We start from the raw sequence: 19,937 nt of genomic DNA, 5'->3' as shown, positions 1-19,937 counted from the left end.
GGAGAAACGTGTACCGTTCAAGCTTGGGACATGATTGTTTTTGAGCGCTCCTTATTAACGTTTTGCCCAACATTGTGTAAAATGGAAATTTATGTTCTATTGCGCAATAATTTCGTCTAAAAATCATGTAATTGGTGCCTTTGTTATGTATCTCACGCACCTTTTGTGATTGTTCTATTCAGCATTGATACAAGAGTCCATCTATAGAGCGAGATGTAGTTAACGTGCACACTGTCATTTTTTTTTTGTTAAAAAAAAAACCTTTATTATTTTCGACAACGTAACCTTTCTTTTTCTCTAAAAAATCATTGCGTTTGACAAAAAATTTTACAAGTAACTCCAGTTGTAGGAACAGTTAAATTTCTTTTTAATGAAAACAAATTAAGCGGTTTTTGTTGATAAGAAAGAATGGAAACACTAAAGCTGTTTAGAATGCTCAAAAACTGATTGATGAATATTCGCCTAGAGAAGAGGACACCAAAGCAGAATGGTTTGTGTTGTTGTAAGCAGGAAGAGGAAAACTAACCTTTTCTTCTGAGGTTAAATCTTTAAAGTGTATAACATTTTGTAATTGACGCATATCAACTGTTGGATCTTCTTGAAAAACACAATTCCACCATTGTAATTCCTGTTTTTCAATATGAATCAAAATGGTTTCCAAATTTTCTAAATACCATACAGTTTCCGAGACAAGAATTGGAAAAAGAAATTTCCGGTTTTCTAATAAAGGTAACCAAATCGTAGGTTTGCTTTTATCTTTAACATAAGCAATGGATAAAGTGTTTTGACTAATGTTTACGGTAATGTGATCTTTTGAACAAATAGGATGAGGAAGCTGAATATCTAAAGTTAATTCTTTAAGTGTTTGATTCCACCAAAACAAGCTTGTTTTTCCACCGTTTAATGTAGAAATACGTTGAGTTTGGGAACTACTATTATTTTCTTTTATCATGTCCATAAAGTCTATTTAACACACATGGTGTAACACTTTAAATATGAATACGAAGGATTCTTGTTACCAGGTTTTTGTCGAGAAGTAGTTGTTTTTTCATTATATAATGTATCAACTCTTGTTTCGACTAGGTTTGATGAAGTAGAATTTAAAGATTGCGGAATAGTCATTAAAGAAGATTCAAAAGCGTGCTTATCAAATAATTTATTCAATAAAAACTTTGCTTCGCCAGGCGGGAATCCTAGAGTTTCTGTGGGTTGCATAATATGAAAAAAATCGGTTCGTCTTTTTAAAAAATCAAAAATGACGTTGAGAAAATCTTTTAGATTCCCTTGTTTTTGTGCAATAAACAACAAATAGTCATCAAAGATAGACTGGTCCATTTTTGTCTTAATGATTTTTTTCGTGAAATTGCTGTTTATTTGTTGGAACCTACTAGTCACATAAAAAAGAAACAAATTTCGTTTTTATTAACGTTTTTCAACTTTTGTCTTGTCAAAAATGTATTATAATAAAATCTGAAGATAAAAAATTGTTTCTACACATGGCGATAAAACTAAACAAAAGAAAGTATGTGTGTTTTTTTTTGTTGTTGTAAATCACTCTTGTCGTTTATTTTTTACAAATATTAAATAGGACTTGAAAACAAATATATTCATGATTATAAAAACAATCAAAGTAGGGAGTTGTTATTTGTAGGAAAATATATAATATTTATTTATTAAAAGGTATAATATTAATAAGACAAACTAGTTGGGAATTGACGCTTTACAGATGTGAAAGCTTTATTAACACTTATTTTAAAATTATGGTATAACATAATATAATAAGATTTCTGTGGGAAGAATAAAAAGACATGAAAAGAAAATATCTTTTTTTTTTTTCTGATGAAAAAATTAACTTACCGGTGTCGTATAAAGTAATAAAGGTAAAAGTGTGAAAGTGGATGTTACCTATAAAAACGAATGTTTTTATTAAAAAGAAGAAAGGTGCGCGGAAAAAAAACCGCTTACCGCTAGAGGTAATGCACATACTAAAAAGAAAGGTAGTAAAAATAAAAGAGGAAAAGAAAATAAAAATAGCGTAGCTGTAATGAAAAATAAGGGAATAAATAACGCCGAAACTAATGGGATTGTCGTTAGCAAAAACATTATAGTAAAAGGTTCTTTAAAAACCATCATATACTGAAACAATAAAATTTTCCAAAATTCTCCATCAAACATATGCTGCAAAGGGATATCAAGAAAAGAGAAAAAAGATTTGGGGTCTAAGAAAACAAAAAGCAAAAAAGTAGAATAAACATATTGACATGAAAATGAAAAGGTATAATAAACATATTGACATGAAGATGAAAAGGTATAATAAACATATTAACATGAAGATAAAAAAGTAAAGGTCGCGTACGGTATTTAAGAGAAACATGGGGTTCTACAAGGGACGCTTGAGTCATAGAGTCTTTTGAGGACTTTTCGTATGTTTTGTGCGAAAAGGAATCCGTAAGCATCTCAGTTACCCAATGACCAATATAAGGTAATACAAGGTAGCAGAGAAGCTAAAAAAGAAAAAAAATAAAAGACTTGTATTAAAATAACTCAAAATATTACTGGTAAAAGACAAAAAAGAAAAAGGAAGAAAAAAAGTAAAATGGGAATCAGTAAAATAACAAGAGTGGGAATACAGCTTGCGAAAAATAATATGCAGATGGTAAAAGAATTAAATGGCCACACAAATTGGGTCACTTCCGCTTGAATTCCCCACTCATGGCATGTTGTTGTTTTGATGAGAGAGTGTGATTTTTCATACTCATTTGTTTTTCGCATCAAATGATTTGGTGGTACTTTGGAAGCTTGATGATCCATTATTTTTTGAATAGTTTCGTTAGCATTCTTCATTGTGGAATTTTCTTAAAAAAAAATAAACAACACAAACACAAAGAAAAACAATAAAATCACAGAGAATTTTTATTTCGTATTTGTCATTTAAAAAACAAAAGAATTTATTAATTTTGTTTCAGTCGTTAGTTAGGATTACCATACAAAATAAGTTTCAGTCCTTGAAACGGAAATGTCGACACATGCGATGTGCGCGTTTTATTTATACCATGTGAAGTATTGGTTGTTTTTATTTTCAATGTTTTTAAATTTTTTTAAAATAAAAAATAAAAATGTTTGGAAAAATTATATTACGCACTACTAAAAACATTGTTTTCTGGTTTGACGTCAAAAGTCACAAGTTTTCTTAGTAACTTTGGATATTTTTTTTTTTTTCAGAGAAACATTTAACTGTTTTAATGCAACAAGAAAAATCATTTGAATTTGTTTTAAATTGTTTTTTTACATGAGACGTATAAAAATAAAAGTGTTGTTTTTCTTAATTTTTACCCTTATAAATTACTAGAATTTTCGACAAAAACGTATCAAGGAAAAAAAAATTTTTGATTCTAGCCAAAAGATAAATTGAACGTTTGACAATCCAAAACACATTTTCCTTTTCTTTTCGTTCCGATTGATGTCCTTGACTTTACAACAGTTCAATAAAAGTGAATTATAGAAACAAGTGAGAGTTTTTTCATATTGAAATGTATCTTTTTTTTAATAATAAATGTCGACTGGTAAATAAAAGCTGTGAGTTCATTTTTAACAGACGGGAGTTTTCTTTTTAATGAAAATTTAATTCATATTTAAAAATTTAATTACGCTTTTTTTAAAAAAAAAAAAATGACTTGTACAACCTCATTAAAATTAGCCAAAACGTTAAAACAATTTCATAACACAGATTACACTACCCAATGTGTTGAAACGAATGTTTTTCAAAGTTGTTTGTGGAATGAAGAATCAAATAACAAAGAACATATGCCTCCTAAAAATATAAAACTTGTTCATGTAAATTTTCTGAGAATTTTCAAGTGGTTCACATGTGTATTCTTTCAGAGTGTTGTTCATGAAGAATTGAATCTTGTTATTTTTTTATTGAAACCGTTTACATTACTCGTGTTGTCTGGATATCGCACTTGCCTTGATAACGTCAAGGAAGAATCACATTTAGAAGAGGACCCAGAAAGTTCACCCCATGAAGTTTTCAATAAAGAAACTAATATGTTAGGGGAATGGTATCCTAAAGAGGAGCGTGAACATCAATTGATGGAATCTGTTGGAGAATTTCATACAATCGCAATTGCTCAGCAAGGAATGTATGTATTTGTTGGGACAAAATATGGTACTCTTATTGTGTGGAGTTTAAGACATAAAGATCCTTTAGTCATGGTGCGTTTGTATAACAGGGTGTCTGGTAGTTTTTTCTTTAACCTTAAGTGATACGTGGAAGGCTTCTTTTATTTATCAAGAGAAGAATACGTCGAAGGAATTTTTTGGTACCACATCTCAGGTGTTTTTAAAACCGTTTGTGTGGAGTAATATTTCCAAAGTAAGACAGCAACATCCGTAAAAAGTTTCTTGTAGCGTTAATGGCTTCTGCAGTTAATTGATGTACCTGAAGACGTGAATGAAACGTCGTCTTTCGATATTCTATCGCTGCATGCCGTCAATGTGTCTCAAGAATATGAGCATTACGTCTTGGTCGCCCTTGTAGGTCCCGATTACCTAGCTGTTGTGAATTTTGATAAAACGAATGGTGTGACGCCTATCGATGTTCTCAATTTACCATCTAAAGCTACAATTTCTAGCGTTTCTTCAGGTAACGTGACCGTATGATATGATTTACAAAGTGTGGATTCAATTTTTAAAAAATATAGGAGGTTTTGTTTCAAATCAATGGACTTTAAACATTCTTGTGTACGGTTGGGATGCAATCTTATTTTTAAAAGTAAGCCATTACTTTTTTGTTCTTTTAAAACCCCAATATAAGTTGGTATCTTTCTAGGCAACAGCTGCTTATGTTGTTCTTTTGTCTTACATAAATGTTTCAAGTGTATCTAGTTTTTTACCACTCCACCAGAGTTGTTTGTCTCAAGCACACCTACAAAAAGTGCAGGTTTCTTTTTCATCTTTATTGAATCCTCATTCCGAAGTTTATATTTGTTCCTGTTATACACTACCTAACCAACAAATTATAATAGTACTTTTAACGTTTAACTATTTAACGCAACATCTGACTATCCATTCAACAATGTTACAAGGGAGTTTTTTAAGTAATGCGTAGTAAGTTTAAAAAAGAAGCTACGTTTTTGTTCTTTAGATGCAACGTTTCTTATCCATTCGTTATCACACCACGTCACATGCCACTCTCCTTGTCATATGTCTCTGGATGCCTCTTGTTTGTGTGTGATCACATCACAAAACACCCATCTTTTCAATTTACCTTATCTTTCGCTTGTGCAAACATTACCTAATCCTCTCAATATATGTTTAGACCAAATGCATCAAAAGACAGAAGGAACTCATTTAGAGACACAAGCGATACATCCAGAGGGACAGTCGCCTGAGCAAAACAAATCATCCGCGCCTTTTGCGTTATCCGTGACGCTCACAAGTGCGATTCCTTCTCAACAAAGCATGAAAAGAATCTTCTGTGAAATAAAAAAACGGACTATGTCTTCCTATAAACTCAGCACACCTTTAGCTATTTTTGTGATGCAATGCCCTAATACGTTTCATTTAAAAGGTATCTGGTTCTGTCATAAACAAGTGTACGATTCGGCTTTATCTTCAAACTCGCCTTATCCGACCTCGTATTCTTTGGTGGATCCTTCAAAAAATATTCAAGATAGCCTTTTCATTTTAAAGCAACAAGTATGGCAGTCCACTAGTTCGATTCTATTTGAAATGAACGTATTCTTGTTTAACAAAAGTAACTTCTTGATCAACTGTTTACGCAATTATTTCCTATTCTTTTTGGCCCTTGTACTTGCCTGTCACTTAATTCTTCCCTAGTCGGCCACCTGTTCGTACACACAAAACTCTGTAAATGTCTTGCTCATGTTTTCTCTCTACTACATATAAATGAGATTTTTTTAATGAAAATTAAAGTGTTATTCTGCAACCAATATCAGTAAAAGCTCCTTGTGCTAATTTTTTTTCTTGATTATTATAATAATCCACTGAAATCGCTATGTGGGGTAGTATCATAAGTCGAAAATACCCTTCCACTCTGGGGTCCATCATAAACGTCTTTGTGCTTGAATACCAATTTTTCAATAGATTGAAATTTCCATTGAAAGGGCTCGTAGCCATCCTTCGACTCGATTTTCGGAACCGTTGAAATTTTGTGATCAAATAAAAAATTTTATCCAAGTGCAAAAAAACTCAACCAAAGGCGTTTCCCGCAATTTCTTACTGTATATAGCGAACATTGGAAAGTCCGCGGCTTTTATGTACGTAATGTTCAAGTCAAGTGTCGGGAAAGTAACTTGTGCTTTGTTTTTTTAGAACCTTTCATCAAACAAAAATTTTTTTGATGAGTCTTTTAGAGATTTTGCTGGATGAAGAAGAGGCGTGTAGAACATTTGAGGATCATGATACTAAATCTTCTTCTATTTTAGAAAGGGTTTTAGTCAAATTAACCACATTCGCTGTACTTCATGGTAGTGATCATGCAAACTGTAAGCATGTGTTTTTCTTGAAATAGCGTGACGCGATTGTGTGGTTAAATTCTGTTAAAAGACGCGTTTGTTGAGAAAAGTCCCTCTCAATCCGATAAAATAGAGCCTTCAGAAGATCTCGACATGTGGTTTGACGGTGAAGATTTTTCGAATGCATGAATGTGTACAAAAGTGTGTACCATCTAGAATCTGTGAGTTTACAAGAGATCCATTGGGTTAGTTGGACTCGATTTCTTCATATGGACGTATCCAAAGTTGCCTTTCAATATGCTAGCGGAGGGGACTTGCCGAAACTTTTCTTTTTACTGAATCGACATTTGAACGACATTGATAGAAATAAGGTGGCACGGTCAGAAAAAGTAGGAATTTAACGTACTTGTCGTGTTTTAATCTGTTCCTTTGGGATATAGGTCATGAAAATACTAGAATGTCTTCCTGTACCACTGCATTCTATTTATTCCGAAGAGTATTTAGCAAGTTATGTACGCCACACACTTTTACCAGTCGTGAAAAACAAGTAAGGGTTTATGATACAGCGTAAGACTCATTTCTCAATAAACTAGTGAATCGTTTTTACGCTGGGTTTCTTTACGCGCCTTGTCCTTGGAATCCGTTTATAAAGGACCAGTAGTCCCTTTGAAATTTTTGACTTGTATCTTTCCTGAAACGTTTGTACGTCTTGTAAAAACAGTGGAGATGGCATTTGGTTTTTCCATTTAATAATGTGCACAGAATTGTTTTCCTTCACCTTTGAAAGAAACACATGACTCGTCCAATGATGCTTTTAATCGACTCGAACATAAAACTTGCTATTGTTCTATAAATAACGTTTCTCTACCTCTAGTTTCCCTTCCTTTATTACCTGAAGTGTTTGTCACTCTTTCTGAATTTTGGAGTGGTTCCGGTTCTGTTTTAGGAAACTTGTCTAACGCACCCTTTCCTACTGTTAAAAAAGTTACATCGACTGGAAAGGACTCTCTTTTTTTTGTAACACGCATCTATTGTTTACTTTTGGAGTGCTTCCATATACAGTAGGTAGGACGATGACTGTTTGTAGGAAAACTTTGTTTTTGTTGGTATTTTCATAGAACACGCCATGAACTGACAGTGTCCTTTACTTCTTTACTTGATAACGAACAATGCTGGACAGATGTTGCGTATGCTGTGCTAAATCGCATTCGTTTACCTGAGCAGTTATCGGATGAAATCAACCACCACGTTTCCCCTTTCTGTAAATCCCATGGGTTAAATGTGGAAGAAGTTTTAGTTGCTTATATTCATGATGTGGTAGGTGGATGGGTCTTGGGTGTGTTTTTATTTTTATGACATTTATTCAGGTAGCTCAAATCGATGCAGATATGATCTTTTGTAGTGATAAAATCATTGCTGCGAGACTTCATGAACAAGAAAGACGGTAAACACAATATTTAATAACCAATGATAATTTTTTGTCGGTAGCGTCGTAGCACTTTTATACTGTCTTCAAACCGATCATATGCAAGCACAATGTTTGTTATGGTTTCTTCATACGTGGTCTCCAGATTGGTGCTTTGTATCGCTTGAAGACTTGGGTTTATTACCATTACTCAATCATTTAAAAAAAAGTCATAGCCTAGTCGAGAATCCGGTACAGCGTGCTCTTTTTAAAAAATCACACACATATACACAAACACACACAAGAATTTTCTTAGATTCTTCATGAATTACAATCGGCTATCATGTTGCGAGAACTCCAAAGTTTTTTGGGAAAATATAATATTCGAGTGACTGTCTCTCTCCTTACAAAAACTGCAGACGCTATTTGTTTAATTACGCATTTAGCATGTTTGATTTCTTGGAAAAAAGTTTCGTTTACTGACTCTTTAAAGTAATAGCAAAAGATGAATTAGGCGTGACGCTTGACAACGTTTGGTTGCTTTTTTTTAGAGTTGTACGTCTTTTACGCCCTTATATTGGGATGGTAGTAGATAATAATTATGTGGCATTTTTACGCCTACAAATGATGACTTCAGTATCCAACCGTCCCTTAATAACGCATATTGCTTGTACATTTCAAAATAACGCGTTGCAATGCGTACGAGACCTTTCTAGTGTTTGGACGTGGGAGGGCTATGATGCTTGGGAAGCATCCTGGCGTCTTTCTTTTTTACAGTAAAGCAGCCCACTTGAGTATGTGTATGAAATGGCACGATTCTCAGAGAGATTGAAGACTATGTGATTTGTGAACTGAGCGAGTTTGAGAAGATGACAGTGGCTCGCAACTTTAGCTTGTATGCCTTCCTTACGCTTGAGAAAACAGCTGAGCGTCTTGCTCAATTAAATCTCTTAACTCTTCAATTGTTGTCCGTGGATCTTTCGATGACCGTCGCTGAATCCGTTTTGGTTCAAATGACTGCTATTTATTTAGAGCAGCAAGTCGTTACTGCCGCTTCAAAACATTCGGTCAAAAAAATTCCTCTAGACGAGAATTCTTTAAAATGTAAGAAACATATTTAGCACTTTTGTTTTCTTTTCTCGAAATGTATGCATTGTGAAATGCCAGTATTCTTTCCAAAACATAGTCTTCAAACAACACAACAAACACAGTTGCATTTCTTAACGGGTGAATGTGAACTGTCAAAGAATAATTTACGCCGTTTGAAATCTTGTGAACGATTACGCCGTGAATTTGGCGTTTTTGTGCGACCTTCTCAAATAAGACTTGATGACACGCCAAAACACGTCATGTCATCCTTTCCAGTCAATGGCTCTTATGATTCTAAACAATTAAACTCATTTAATCTTTTGGCCCGGTGGAACACGACTTTAGAAACGCAATCTTTAAAACATGCAAGAAATGAATTTCTCCATTTAACTAAGAAATGGAGTCCACAGCAGGTATCCAATTTTAATTGGTGTTAAACATGTTTTATTTTTGTTCAATTCTTATTAGTATGCTTCCAGTTTAAATGTATGTCAAACGACTGAAGCCAATGAGCATGCTGCCGAGTTGAGGAAGTCTAAAGGAGAGGTACCTTGTACTGGAAACAGCGAACACAAAAAGAAAAGACAAATTACTAAACTTTTACAGTTTGGTGTCTTAATGGGTGTGGGGGAAAGTTTTGCAAGACATCATTCCATTCTTCTTCTCTCTTCGCATTATTTAACAAATGTGAATAGCGACTTATTAACGCGGCTTTTAACGGATTTAGAAAGAAACTCGACTTCACGAAACGCTTCTGATATTGTATGTCATGGTTAATGAAATGGTTTTCATGCTGTTCAATGATGCTAGTTGAGAATGCTTCGGATCTTGTTACCGAGTTTACAAGAAATGTGTGAGGATGCGCGAAAATCCATATCCGTTTTAGTGTATTTATCTCAAATTTTAAATGTTGCTTGTTGTTGTTTGCGCTTTCTACCACAAAACGAATTAAAAGACGCCATTGGATTTTGTAGTGATATACTTTTAATTCTTCAATTTCTTGTTCAGTCGGACTTATTAGATACCGCATTAGATTCTTCATCAAATGATGTTTCATTCGATACCTCAGTATGTTTTTTTTTTTTTTTTAATAATTTTTCACCTTAGTGGTTCTTGTTAGAATGTACACTTTTCAATTTTATCAAGACTTTTTCTACCTTTATTATGCGAAAAACCGAGCGATTTAGATGCCACTGTTTCAAACGCAGTGAAAAATACCGATAATTTTCTTCCTGCTGTGTCTCAACGAACCTTTGACAACCGTTCTTTGAAATTGTTTGATACTCAGTTTCATAATATTTCCTCTCTCTATAAGAAACAAGAAGCTCTTTACGATTCTATGAAATTTTTGCTTTTACGACTCAAAATTGTAATAACAAAAGGTGACCTACATACTCTCACTTGTTTTTCTTTGTAGACGTCTGAGGGTGAAAATCATCAAGAAACATTGAATGAATTACGTCATCATGTCGCGGTAAAATTATTTGTTCACGTGACACCATTCATTTTCACGAAGCCTTGTGTGAATTTTTTTTTAAGTTCATTGTAAAAAAATTACTAGATCATGAAAGTTATGAACTGGTTATAGGATTCCTACTAAAGTTTCCTGAACCCAACTCAACCTTTAATCTTTTGAAACAAGCAGCTATTCATGTAAGGTGTCTTTGTACTGAAGTGTTTTGTTGCGGCAATTTAAGTGAAGGCATTATATGTTTCTAGCTTTTATCGAAAGTTATTTTTTCCCGTGACACTTTCGATTACGAACTGGGGGCGGGGTTGTCCTTATTACTAGGTCGTAGTGAAGTCTGGAGTCGGTTTCTAAATGCTCTTCCGACGATTCGGCACGTTTCGCGGCTAATGTTTTATTCCCGTTTAGTTCTTGACGTTGGGTACACTGTTCTTGTTTGAATGCGTGTTTGTGAGTGTTTGTGTTTCATTCAAGGTTCCTTTTGCAAACGCCTTACTTTGTTAAGAACACACTTCAAGTATGGATTCGAGCAAAATGGAGAACTCAACTAAATATGTTGGGATGTCATTATGATGTCAAAAGGTTGGGGGCGAGTTGGTAATGGAAACAACATGGATAGTACGTTAATGTCAAATTGTCTATAGATTTCAAGAGGTCCAAGAACAGCCAGGAGTAGCCTGTAATACGTACCAAAAAGAATTATTACCTCATTTGATCTGCACAAGCAATTTTAATCTTTGTTGTGTTCAACATTACGCTAAAGATTTTCATATTTCGGAAACGGAACTTCTTTCATGCTGGTTGAAACTTCTATTAATTCATTTACCAGCTGTTCAACATAAATATTTTTCACAAAAATATATCCATCAAGATCCCAGTGTGTGTGAAGAAAACCAAAGTTACGTTTTTAAAGAGGAAACTACACTGACAACGTCGTATCGGTCGTCGACTTGTTTGCAGCCAACATGGAATCTTCAACATTCTTATCGTCAACTGCTATATCCAGTTTTATATACTTTACCAAAAGAGAAAATTGAAGAGGCTAGTGTTTTTTTTGTCTTTATTTTGAGAGACAAAGTTATGCTTCTTGTAGATTCTAGAAAAAGAATGTTTACCTCATATTAGCCCTTACGACTATGATACGCTTGAATTTGTTTTAAACTTTATTAAGCATAAACCGGCAGCCCGAGCTGCTTTAATGGTTTTACGACATGTTTATTCTTATATGTAAGTTTTTTTTCAACGATTGAACGTGGGACTGTTCTTATAATATTTGTTTCTGGTGGTGGAATGAAAAGACGTTCGGATGTACCGTCTGAGGAAGAGATGAATAACTGGGGTAATGAACTTATCAGGCCCGCTTCAGCTATTGAGAAAGAATTTCAGAAACAACGTCTTCCTTTTCATGCGGTACTGCCTTCTTGTGTTAAGATTTTGCAAGTATCTATACAAAAAACGTGTTGGGTATGTTTGTCCTTCAGCTGATGCAGCGACCTTGGTCCTTACTAGGCCCTCTTATAAGTGATTCGACTCTCAATACATTTTTGCCCTTGTATTGCTTAAAATTAAGACGAGACGATTTCCAAATGCAACTTTTATGGAATTTTATAAAGGATGTTCGCCAAACCAAAGGGAATACCTTGGCCTTTTTAAGAGGGTCTCGTTGGAACTTTTCAACAATGCAACCTAAGACAAAAACAGAAGCTGATTATCAATCGTTTTTTTTTTCTGAAGAACTTTTCACAATACAAATCAAGTTAAAACAATTATTTCAGGATTGCTTTGCTGTAGGTATTTGTTTTAGTTTTGTACCGCATTGTGTGAATGGTTTCATAGATCAACCAAGACCGCGGTATTGCAGCTGGTTTATTAATACTGGAGAACACAAATCTTCTTCCTTTCGGTCAATTACAAGTAGCGATTGCTGAATTGGTTGCTGAACGATTGACGAGTTTAGCTCAAAACAATGGGCCCGAAACAACCCAGTATACTTTTTCAATTAGTGTGGAACAGGCACTTCCACCTTACCTTTCGAAAGAATTAATGATGACCTATAAACGTTTAGGTTGCACGACACCTAATACGCTTACAGATCGTTCTTGTGGTAACCTATTATTCTCCCCTTCACCGAAACATACTTTCTTTTTTGTATTATGCATTTAGTAGAAACTTGTTCAAAGTTATCACGAACTTTGGACGAAGCATTAAGAGAAGCTGGAACATTGCGATCGCGTTGGACACTTGTCGAAGCGGGTCTAGGACTCTTTGCGGATTTGTTACCTGAGTGTTCTTTACTATGCATTCATGCATTATATTTTTATTTAGCCCCTATACTTTTACGTCCAAGCTTTATAGGTTTACATAACGAAGATCAATTACACGTTTACGTGAGTTTATCACAACATCCGTTTCTTAATGATTTTGAAACAAGAGTCGCCAATCATACACAAGAAGACAATGCTAAGGGTAGAGACCAACATTGCATCACCGACGTGTGTTGTGCCCCTGACGGAAAAAAGCTTTTCACACATCATCATTCCTCCAAAACGATTCATGCACTCGTAGATACGATATGTCATGGGTGTCACTTGAATTCCAAAATAGCTAGAGCTCTTCTTTTACGTCGATTAATTAAAGCACCGTTTTGGACACCCTTATATGTTATTTCTCTTTTAGAACGAAATAAAAATGCTTATAAAGATCAAGATATCATTGCGATGATTGGCTGTTTACCAAGTCTTGAAACATTAATAAAAGCTAAGGAAATTTTACAAAAAATTGAGAAGTCAACTTTAACGGAAGGTTTTGATACCATGTGGTTTGCACCTTTTCATTCTATACGATCCACACTACCCGGAACTGTTGAACGACAAACAAAATTGACATTCGGTCAAAGTCTTGTTGAAGTGGTTTCCAAGCATCGTCAATATTTGATTGTGCATGGTATGGAAAGTCGTAATTTTATTAAATTAGCTCTAGAAATCGCTTTGAAAAATGAACGAGTTTTATCTACCACCTCCAGAACATTAAATTTATTATACAGTGCTGAATCCACACAAGTAAATTGTTTTTTTTTTTTTAGTCATTTTCTTATCCCTTTTTCCTTCTAGTGCATTCATGCTGTTTATAAAGAGTCTCCAGAGAAAATTATGGATTTTTGGAGGCACAGTTTGTTTTTGGACGCTTTCGATAGTTTAGGAATCACATTGCAATTAGGCAATTTTATTAAAACGGATAAAGCTGGTTTAGCAAGAGCTTTTTGGCGTCAATCAAGACAAATCACTATGACAATGATGCAAGGTGATGAGATCCAGCAACAAGCGTATGTATTACTACTGATTGTTTCTCTTTCTCTTAATTTCAACGTCAAGGATGCTCGTTTGTTTTCCCGCGTACTAGCCAAATTGTTAGCTATCGTACGAATGTGTACACATCGATGTTATCAAAATTATGAAACTATGTCTAAAACGTTACAAGATCCCAGTGTTGAATTCCTAACGCACTCTTATGGCGATACGATACCGTTCCGAAAATGTTTGCAGGCAGTGTTTTGTACTTGTTTAAGCCAGGATCATACCGGGAATTACGACAAGGAGTTTGTGTCTGTTTTAGATACATTTTTACAAGCTCCAGCTGTGGATTTGTTACATCTTTTACAGCGCATGACGTCCACCAGTTCAACTCATGTTCTTCTAGAGTATAATCCTTTTGATATTTGCCCGACTTTTCAATGGTACGAGTTCCAAACCGTTTCTTATCTTTAGTCAGTCTGAACACAATTGTTTGTAGGTATTACTTAACCCCAAGCTTACTCCATACAAGTACTTTTTTACATTTACATCAAAGTGCTGATATTGCTTTGAAATATTTTCATGTGGTTCACTTTTTAAATGAATTTCTTCAAGCCATTTTTCCTCCACAAGACCAACATGCAGTACTCTTTGGTTCCTTTTCTTCTGTTAGAGAAACTTGCAAACTTTCTTCATCGTGCCAAGAGACTCTTGTTCATCTTGAAGTGCTATTACAAAAATTTGTGACTCTTGCCCTGTTAGATAATCTGCTGGTTTCTTCTATTAAGCATTCTTTCTCTCTCGAGTTCTTGTTTTGTAACTCTATAGTGCCAAACCAGACGAATTGTGCAGTGCAAGAACAATATCCACTACCACTCTCACAAAACCTTCTTTTTACACTACTCCAATTTCAAGTTATATCTTGTCTCACCGCATACCAATGTTTTGAAACTTCGGTACAATTTATACCAAATCAAAAAAAACATTATCAAGACTTATGCAATCACTACTTTGGCGCTCTTCCCATTTTTTTACTTTTACTCGTGTGTATGGCTCCATCATTACACACAAAAACAAAACCATTAACACTATTCTTTTCAAAAGTACGTTTCCTTTTTTATAAGGCAACAAATTACTGCTTCTTTAACGTTTTACTAGATTATTGTCAAGAATCCTAAAGCACTCTTTCAAATCACCTTATTTTTCCCTTTATTGAATGACTCCACGCGATCTCTTTATTTCACGTTGCTTCACAATCAAGCTGAATCTTTACAATTACAATTACCTCCCTTCTTTCAAGCTTTCGTAAAGACCATTTCCCATTGAAGACCGTGTCTTTTTGTTTCTCAAAAAACAAAAGGTCACTCCTTTTCGTACTGCGATACAGAAATGCAATAAAAAAGCTTATTTATTTTAGTCGAACCGTTAAAAAAGTCAGCCACACTTTTCTGGCATCCTTTCTTATCAAAAGTTGAATTTTGTTAAGAAGTGATTCATGTTTCTACTTTACTCTATGAACAATTCTTTTTTTGGCTATATTAAAATGGCCTTGTCAAAAAAAGACAATTTCTTGTTTTTTTTCTATTCTCATTTTCTTGAAACAACCAACAAAAGTAAACACTTACGTGTCGACACGCGATTCAATCATAGTATAACAATGAAAACATCTTGAACACGAGCATATTGTATTCAACATAAACTTTATGTGATACGGCATTTTTTTTATCTTGATGAAATGCGTCATTTTCAACAAAGTCATTTCTTGATGATAAAGTGTCATTCTCCAACAGACGTTTTTTAAGGCAACAGTACCTTTCCTTGCCTTATTTTTTCTTGACATTAAGAAAGAAACACGCTGGTGTTCACCTTTCGATTTTTTTCAAGTCCAAAAGACACTTTGTGTGGTATTCAAGCAGGATGGAGGACGATTGGGATATTGATTCACACACCATACAAAAGTTACAAGAAAAATATAAAAATCAAGATTTCCCCTTATTTATGGATGCTCTTCCTAGTAAGATTAATATATGCTCTTTCATTTTTTTATAAGCCTTGTTGGATTACCTTTAAGGTTCTTTGAATAACAATCCTCATCTTGAAGCCCTGAATTGTATTTTGTATGACGAACACACTCCGGATGAAAGAGCCATGGGTTTTAAAGTCAATTATTTTTTCAAAAGAAAAAAAAGAAACCTATTTATTGTGGCTTGAATCATTTTTTAGGAGCAAGGAAATTTATGTTTTCAAGATGCTCTAAAGGGAAACAAAAAAAAATTCCATCTTGAACAAGCTATCAGTTGTTATACTCAAGGAATACAACATGAATGTCCAAATGCAACTTTAAAGTCTTTATTGTATTCGAATCGCGCTCACGCTTATTTACTTTTAGGTAAGGCGAACGTCAAAAACATGGTAACGTTTTTTCTTACGTGATCCTTTCATCTTGTTTGCCTCTTGAAATCAACAAACTATACTAGGAAAATATATTGAATGTATTGCTGATTGCCGTGCATCCATTCAACTCGATCCTCAAAACATTAAAAGGTTAAAAGAATTTTCTTTTAAAACACAAGAAATTAAAAAAAAAAATTTTTAAATTGTTTAGTTATTTTCGAGGATCCAAAGCGTCTTATTATTTAAGCTTATTGCGTCAAAGCGAACAATTTTGCTTGGATGGGTTGAAAGTGGAGTGCGAAAATCAACCCTTACAAAATTTATTGAAGCTTATTGAAGAAAAAAAACATGAAAAACTTAAAAAATCTCGAGAAACTCAAAAAAAAAAAATGACTCAGGAATTATTGCTCGAACAGTATTTAAATAATGCTTTGCAAAGCCGAGGTACGTGAGAATTTTATTAAAAAAAAGAAACACGTTTTTTAACTGGATTTCGTTCAACTTATTTCTTACGTTTTCGTACAAAAAAAAACCTTGCGCTCCATGGTTCTCTCAAAACAGTCCAGTTCTGGGCTAACGTCAAGCTTTTTCTTTCGTAGGCATCACTCTTAAGAAGAAGGTTTTATATGACGTTCCATTATCCAAAGAAAAAAATGCTTGGTTAGATTCCGAAAATCACTTGCATTGGTGTTGCATTTTATTATATCCGGAATATACTATGTCGGAAGCCATTGTCGACTTTCATGAAAATTCAACCTTTTTAGACCATTTAATGGTACAGAACCACTCAATTGCGATGAACGCACTTTTTTTTTTTTTCAGATCATGTTTCCTGGAGACACTTCTTATGCCCCATGGGATATGAAACGGGAATATATTTATTCCAATTTACTTGTTTTCTATGAAGTAATGTCGCTCAGTCTTTGTTTTTTAAAGCATATTCCGCGTTTTCCTAATTCTATGGAATGTAGGGAGGCTTCACTGATAATTCCGTTGTTCTGGTTCCCAATGCACTCACACTCAAGACTACCTTATCAACAATTGGCCTTGTGTCGGGTAACCCTATTTTTCATATTGTAGTAAGTCAATGAAACGATCAGTTTTCCAATCATACATTTTCTTGTATGCAATTATTCAAGGTGAAAAATACAGAATCAGAACAAATGATACAAAAAATGTTTTGTCTTCGTGAAATTTCTTTTCCTGATAAGTAGAACAAGAGGCAATGTTTTAGGTGCACGTTTAAAAAAGAGGCATTCATGTCTTGTAAAAATGGAAAGATGAGTTGATTTTAAAAGATGAGGGTTTTTTTTTTTAATTTATTAAACAATAACGTTCAGCGAAAGCTAAAACCACTTGCACAATATCTTCAGGTTGATCTTCCTAATACAGCAAAAGAATTCAAAACAACTTTCAAACCACCAAAACATTTGTACTTGAACAATGTGACCAGATTTGGGTATCACATTTAACTGAAATTTGCCTTGCATTTGCGCTATTGTCAAAGGCTTATCTAGACGTTCATGGCCCACAAGTATTAAAACTTTGCCTCCGCTTGGAATGGGTGCATTCAAAAACTTGTTCCCTATTCCTTGAAACCACTGGTTCCAATAACACTTGGTTTCCTTCAAGTTGACTCTCCAACGCCTAACAGTGACTTGCATGCATACAATTCTTTTTCTCTACCTTTACCATAATTCTCCATCATATTCAAGTTGTGAAGGTATCGAGATTCGAGCACTTTCTTCATTATGTAAAACTAGAATTAAAAAAAAAACATACACGAATCTTTTCTTGCTTCTTTATTTAAAAACAAATCTTCACCATGCTTTAAAGACCATTGAATAGCACTTTCAAGGCTAGTGAAAAAAAGTGGAAACGTTGAGATGAACTTCTCCATTCTCGGTAAGGCTTCAATTGCAGTACCTAACTCAAGAAATTGAACTTTGGTGAACAAAAAGCAGGTACAGTATTGCCTTTTTAAATCAATGTTTTTTTCTTTTCTTTCAAGTACATTCTGCACGTTACCTTCCACAACATCTAATATAATTAAACCTTGTAAATCTTTTACGATTCCCTTGGAAGCTAAATGAATAGCAATCGCACCCCCCATACTATGACATGACACATTACCATGGGACAATCACAATGCACTACTCAAAATCACCTGTGCCCCATGAGCACAATATGAGCACGACTCAATCGACGTGAATGCGCTAGTATACGCTCTCGTACTAATAATTCAGACTGACTGGTTCCACTCGGCAGTGCTCTACTGCACGATCGTTTAGGTTTCTCTGTGGTTTCACGCTCCACAAAGATCATCTCTTGAAGCTGCAATGGGTCTCAAGATAAGTCACACAAAATACCAGTGCAAAACGGTTTTCGCAATTTTGGTTATTCGTGAAACCAAGTCCTCTAGTCTTTTTCTTACCTTTTCAATAATTTGACTGGCATCCTGAACTAATGTTTCCGTTGATAAATCACTTGAGTTGTCACATTCTGTCAATCCTATAAAACACACATAAAAACCTTTTAATAATAAAACGTTACTTTTTTTTTTTTTTTCAGAAGGAGAATTTTCTTTTTTGATAAAAAAGAAAAAAAACTGCTTTAAAAAACATGTTTAGTAAATTACCAACCGTGCCCACGACAATCGTATGCCGCTACACAGAACGCTGTTTTTAGAGATCTCTATACAGCGACACTATAAGTAAATCTTCCTATACAGTTTCTTATCTCATACTGCCAAAAGACTCCAGCTTAATGCCGTGTGCCCTGCCCCATGAAAACAAATTAGGAGAGTGTCATGCACTGACCCCCCCATATACACTTGAAATTTCTACCACACAATACAAAAAGTAAACCAGTGTAAACTAACATTGATTTGAGTTTACATTATGTTCATCTTTCCCCTTTGTTTCTTTTAAGATATTCACTGAGAATTGACGATCAAAATAGTTGTCCCATAAATCGCTGGTATTCATTTTAAAACCTACATAAAACTTTGAAAAATTTTTAACTAACAAAACAATTCGAATGAAATCGTCTTGCTACTATTTACTCTCTTTCTGTGTGTGTTTATTTACTAAGACTGTCATAAAGTACACTGCTATGATGTTTTACTAAAAACGTTGCAATACTTATAAAAAATTACACTAAAGAATTTCGTTTTCTAACGTTTAATAAAGCTATATGAACTGTTTAAAATATTTTTCGTAAAATTAAAAAAGGTCGCAAATATATCATTCTCAAATATGGGGGTTTTTATAAAGTTAAAAAGCATAAGAAAAATTTCTCAGTTCATGACTTGTCTTTTTACCTGTTGCGTTTACAAATCGATTGCTCGAAGGAAAAAAAAAAGAAATAGCGTTAATAAAAAAAATTTTGATGGTTACGGGTCTGTTCTTTATTGAAAGCAAAAACAATCCTATTAGGAACACCGCATTTCACTAGTACAGTGAAAAAGGAAGAGTGTATTCTTGAATGATCACAAAAGCTGTAACATTTTTCCATTTCTGATATGAAATGTTTAATAAAAAAAAATTGTGACTTTATTTTAACGCATAATTAAAAAAAAATCAATTTTTTTTTAGTTTATAGTTTGTTATTCGTGCGATAACTTCCGGTGCATCACGATTGGTTGTCTAAGAATTTTTTTCGTGTTTTTGGTTGATTTTTTACAATGCCTGCTAGGTTTCTAAAATGTTTTTTTTTCAATTTCGAAAGAATGTTAGTTTCACACCTTCTTTTGTAGTAAGATACGCATGTTGCATTCAACTTGTCATTCCATTTTTTTTCTAATTTCATTT

The 19,937-nt window shown here is 34.0% G+C and overlaps 5 protein-coding genes across 6 annotated transcripts; 3 read left to right on the top strand and 2 right to left on the bottom strand.

Annotated features, from left to right (window-relative positions):
* Positions 1 to 1,538: 1,538 nt before the first annotated feature.
* On the bottom strand, positions 1,539 to 3,108 carry LOC128883038 (uncharacterized). The gene is made up of 6 exons (XM_054135000.1): positions 2,984 to 3,108; positions 2,557 to 2,855; positions 2,357 to 2,504; positions 1,966 to 2,219; positions 1,858 to 1,905; positions 1,539 to 1,787 (listed from the first exon to the last, which is right to left on the bottom strand). The coding sequence occupies exons 2-6, from the start codon at positions 2,842 to 2,844 to the stop codon at positions 1,689 to 1,691; spliced, it is 837 nt and encodes a 278-aa protein (XP_053990975.1). The 5' UTR covers positions 2,845 to 2,855; positions 2,984 to 3,108; the 3' UTR covers positions 1,539 to 1,688.
* Positions 3,109 to 3,228: 120 nt separating this feature from the next.
* Positions 3,229 to 6,880, top strand: LOC128883111 (uncharacterized). Its single transcript, XM_054135122.1, has 11 exons — positions 3,229 to 3,834; positions 3,883 to 4,168; positions 4,233 to 4,375; positions 4,429 to 4,645; positions 4,704 to 4,774; positions 4,832 to 5,099; positions 5,147 to 5,700; positions 6,109 to 6,281; positions 6,337 to 6,509; positions 6,571 to 6,645; positions 6,696 to 6,880. Exons 1-11 carry the CDS (start codon positions 3,670 to 3,672, stop codon positions 6,878 to 6,880), a joined length of 2,310 nt encoding a protein of 769 aa, XP_053991097.1. The 5' UTR covers positions 3,229 to 3,669.
* Positions 6,881 to 7,368: 488 nt separating this feature from the next.
* Positions 7,369 to 15,375, top strand: LOC128883110 (uncharacterized). Its single transcript, XM_054135120.1, has 24 exons — positions 7,369 to 7,540; positions 7,598 to 7,800; positions 7,851 to 7,923; positions 7,968 to 8,136; positions 8,201 to 8,376; positions 8,436 to 8,660; positions 8,708 to 8,988; positions 9,052 to 9,386; positions 9,442 to 9,735; positions 9,784 to 10,041; positions 10,094 to 10,342; positions 10,391 to 10,447; positions 10,513 to 10,626; positions 10,693 to 10,862; positions 10,916 to 11,023; positions 11,086 to 11,482; positions 11,535 to 11,668; positions 11,740 to 11,851; positions 11,923 to 12,228; positions 12,278 to 12,545; positions 12,605 to 13,500; positions 13,552 to 14,174; positions 14,231 to 14,834; positions 14,890 to 15,375. The coding sequence occupies exons 3-24, from the start codon at positions 7,868 to 7,870 to the stop codon at positions 15,055 to 15,057; spliced, it is 6,000 nt and encodes a 1,999-aa protein (XP_053991095.1). The 5' UTR covers positions 7,369 to 7,540; positions 7,598 to 7,800; positions 7,851 to 7,867; the 3' UTR covers positions 15,058 to 15,375.
* A 213-nt stretch (positions 15,376 to 15,588) lies between these two features.
* On the top strand, positions 15,589 to 17,512 carry LOC128882853 (tetratricopeptide repeat protein 4 homolog). Its single transcript, XM_054134632.1, has 9 exons — positions 15,589 to 15,745; positions 15,803 to 15,891; positions 15,955 to 16,120; positions 16,209 to 16,275; positions 16,337 to 16,569; positions 16,725 to 16,900; positions 16,948 to 17,031; positions 17,097 to 17,204; positions 17,265 to 17,512. Exons 1-9 carry the CDS (start codon positions 15,649 to 15,651, stop codon positions 17,337 to 17,339), a joined length of 1,095 nt encoding a protein of 364 aa, XP_053990607.1. The 5' UTR covers positions 15,589 to 15,648; the 3' UTR covers positions 17,340 to 17,512.
* On the bottom strand, positions 17,293 to 19,579 carry LOC128882854 (protein phosphatase methylesterase 1-like). Of its 2 annotated transcripts, XM_054134633.1 has the most exons (11): positions 19,448 to 19,579; positions 19,023 to 19,130; positions 18,872 to 18,967; positions 18,768 to 18,819; positions 18,560 to 18,636; positions 18,293 to 18,459; positions 18,154 to 18,239; positions 17,950 to 18,051; positions 17,818 to 17,884; positions 17,562 to 17,772; positions 17,293 to 17,508 (listed from the first exon to the last, which is right to left on the bottom strand). In XM_054134633.1, exons 2-11 carry the CDS (start codon positions 19,110 to 19,112, stop codon positions 17,440 to 17,442), a joined length of 1,017 nt encoding a protein of 338 aa, XP_053990608.1. In that variant the 5' UTR covers positions 19,113 to 19,130; positions 19,448 to 19,579; the 3' UTR covers positions 17,293 to 17,439. The 2 variants fall into 2 exon arrangements, with proteins under 2 accessions (XP_053990608.1, XP_053990609.1); XM_054134634.1 differs by lacking the exon at positions 19,448 to 19,579 and having other exon boundaries at positions 19,023 to 19,409.
* Positions 19,580 to 19,937: the final 358 nt, after the last annotated feature.

The sequence above is a fragment of the Hylaeus volcanicus genome, unplaced genomic scaffold, assembly GCF_026283585.1.
Source record: "Hylaeus volcanicus isolate JK05 unplaced genomic scaffold, UHH_iyHylVolc1.0_haploid 12197, whole genome shotgun sequence".
Lineage (NCBI taxonomy): Eukaryota > Metazoa > Arthropoda > Insecta > Hymenoptera > Colletidae > Hylaeus > Hylaeus volcanicus.
Note: the sequence above shows the minus strand (reverse complement) of the source record. Positions and strands in the feature narration are given on the sequence as shown.

Coding starts and splice junctions, on each gene's coding strand:
- LOC128883038 (XM_054135000.1), bottom strand. CDS start 2,844: ATGAAGAATGCTAACGAAACTATTCAAAAAATAATGGATCATCAAGCT. Junction 2,220..2,356: donor CCATGTTTCTCTTAAATACC/GTACGCGACCTT, acceptor TTGTTTTCTTAG/ACCCCAAATCTTTTTTCTCT. Junction 1,906..1,965: donor TATGTGCATTACCTCTAGCG/GTAAGCGGTTTT, acceptor TCGTTTTTATAG/GTAACATCCACTTTCACACT.
- LOC128883111 (XM_054135122.1), top strand. CDS start 3,670: ATGACTTGTACAACCTCATTAAAATTAGCCAAAACGTTAAAACAATTT. Junction 3,835..3,882: donor AAAATATAAAACTTGTTCAT/GTAAATTTTCTG, acceptor GTATTCTTTCAG/AGTGTTGTTCATGAAGAATT. Junction 4,169..4,232: donor ATTTGTTGGGACAAAATATG/GTACTCTTATTG, acceptor TTTGTATAACAG/GGTGTCTGGTAGTTTTTTCT.
- LOC128883110 (XM_054135120.1), top strand. CDS start 7,868: ATGATCTTTTGTAGTGATAAAATCATTGCTGCGAGACTTCATGAACAA. Junction 8,989..9,051: donor AGACGAGAATTCTTTAAAAT/GTAAGAAACATA, acceptor GTGAAATGCCAG/TATTCTTTCCAAAACATAGT. Junction 12,546..12,604: donor GCTTACAGATCGTTCTTGTG/GTAACCTATTAT, acceptor TTATGCATTTAG/TAGAAACTTGTTCAAAGTTA.
- LOC128882853 (XM_054134632.1), top strand. CDS start 15,649: ATGGAGGACGATTGGGATATTGATTCACACACCATACAAAAGTTACAA. Junction 15,892..15,954: donor AAAGAGCCATGGGTTTTAAA/GTCAATTATTTT, acceptor ATCATTTTTTAG/GAGCAAGGAAATTTATGTTT. Junction 16,121..16,208: donor TCACGCTTATTTACTTTTAG/GTAAGGCGAACG, acceptor AAACTATACTAG/GAAAATATATTGAATGTATT.
- LOC128882854 (XM_054134633.1), bottom strand. CDS start 19,112: ATGAATACCAGCGATTTATGGGACAACTATTTTGATCGTCAATTCTCA. Junction 18,460..18,559: donor CCAGTCAAATTATTGAAAAG/GTAAGAAAAAGA, acceptor GACCCATTGCAG/CTTCAAGAGATGATCTTTGT. Junction 17,885..17,949: donor TCAATGGTCTTTAAAGCATG/GTGAAGATTTGT, acceptor TTTTAATTCTAG/TTTTACATAATGAAGAAAGT.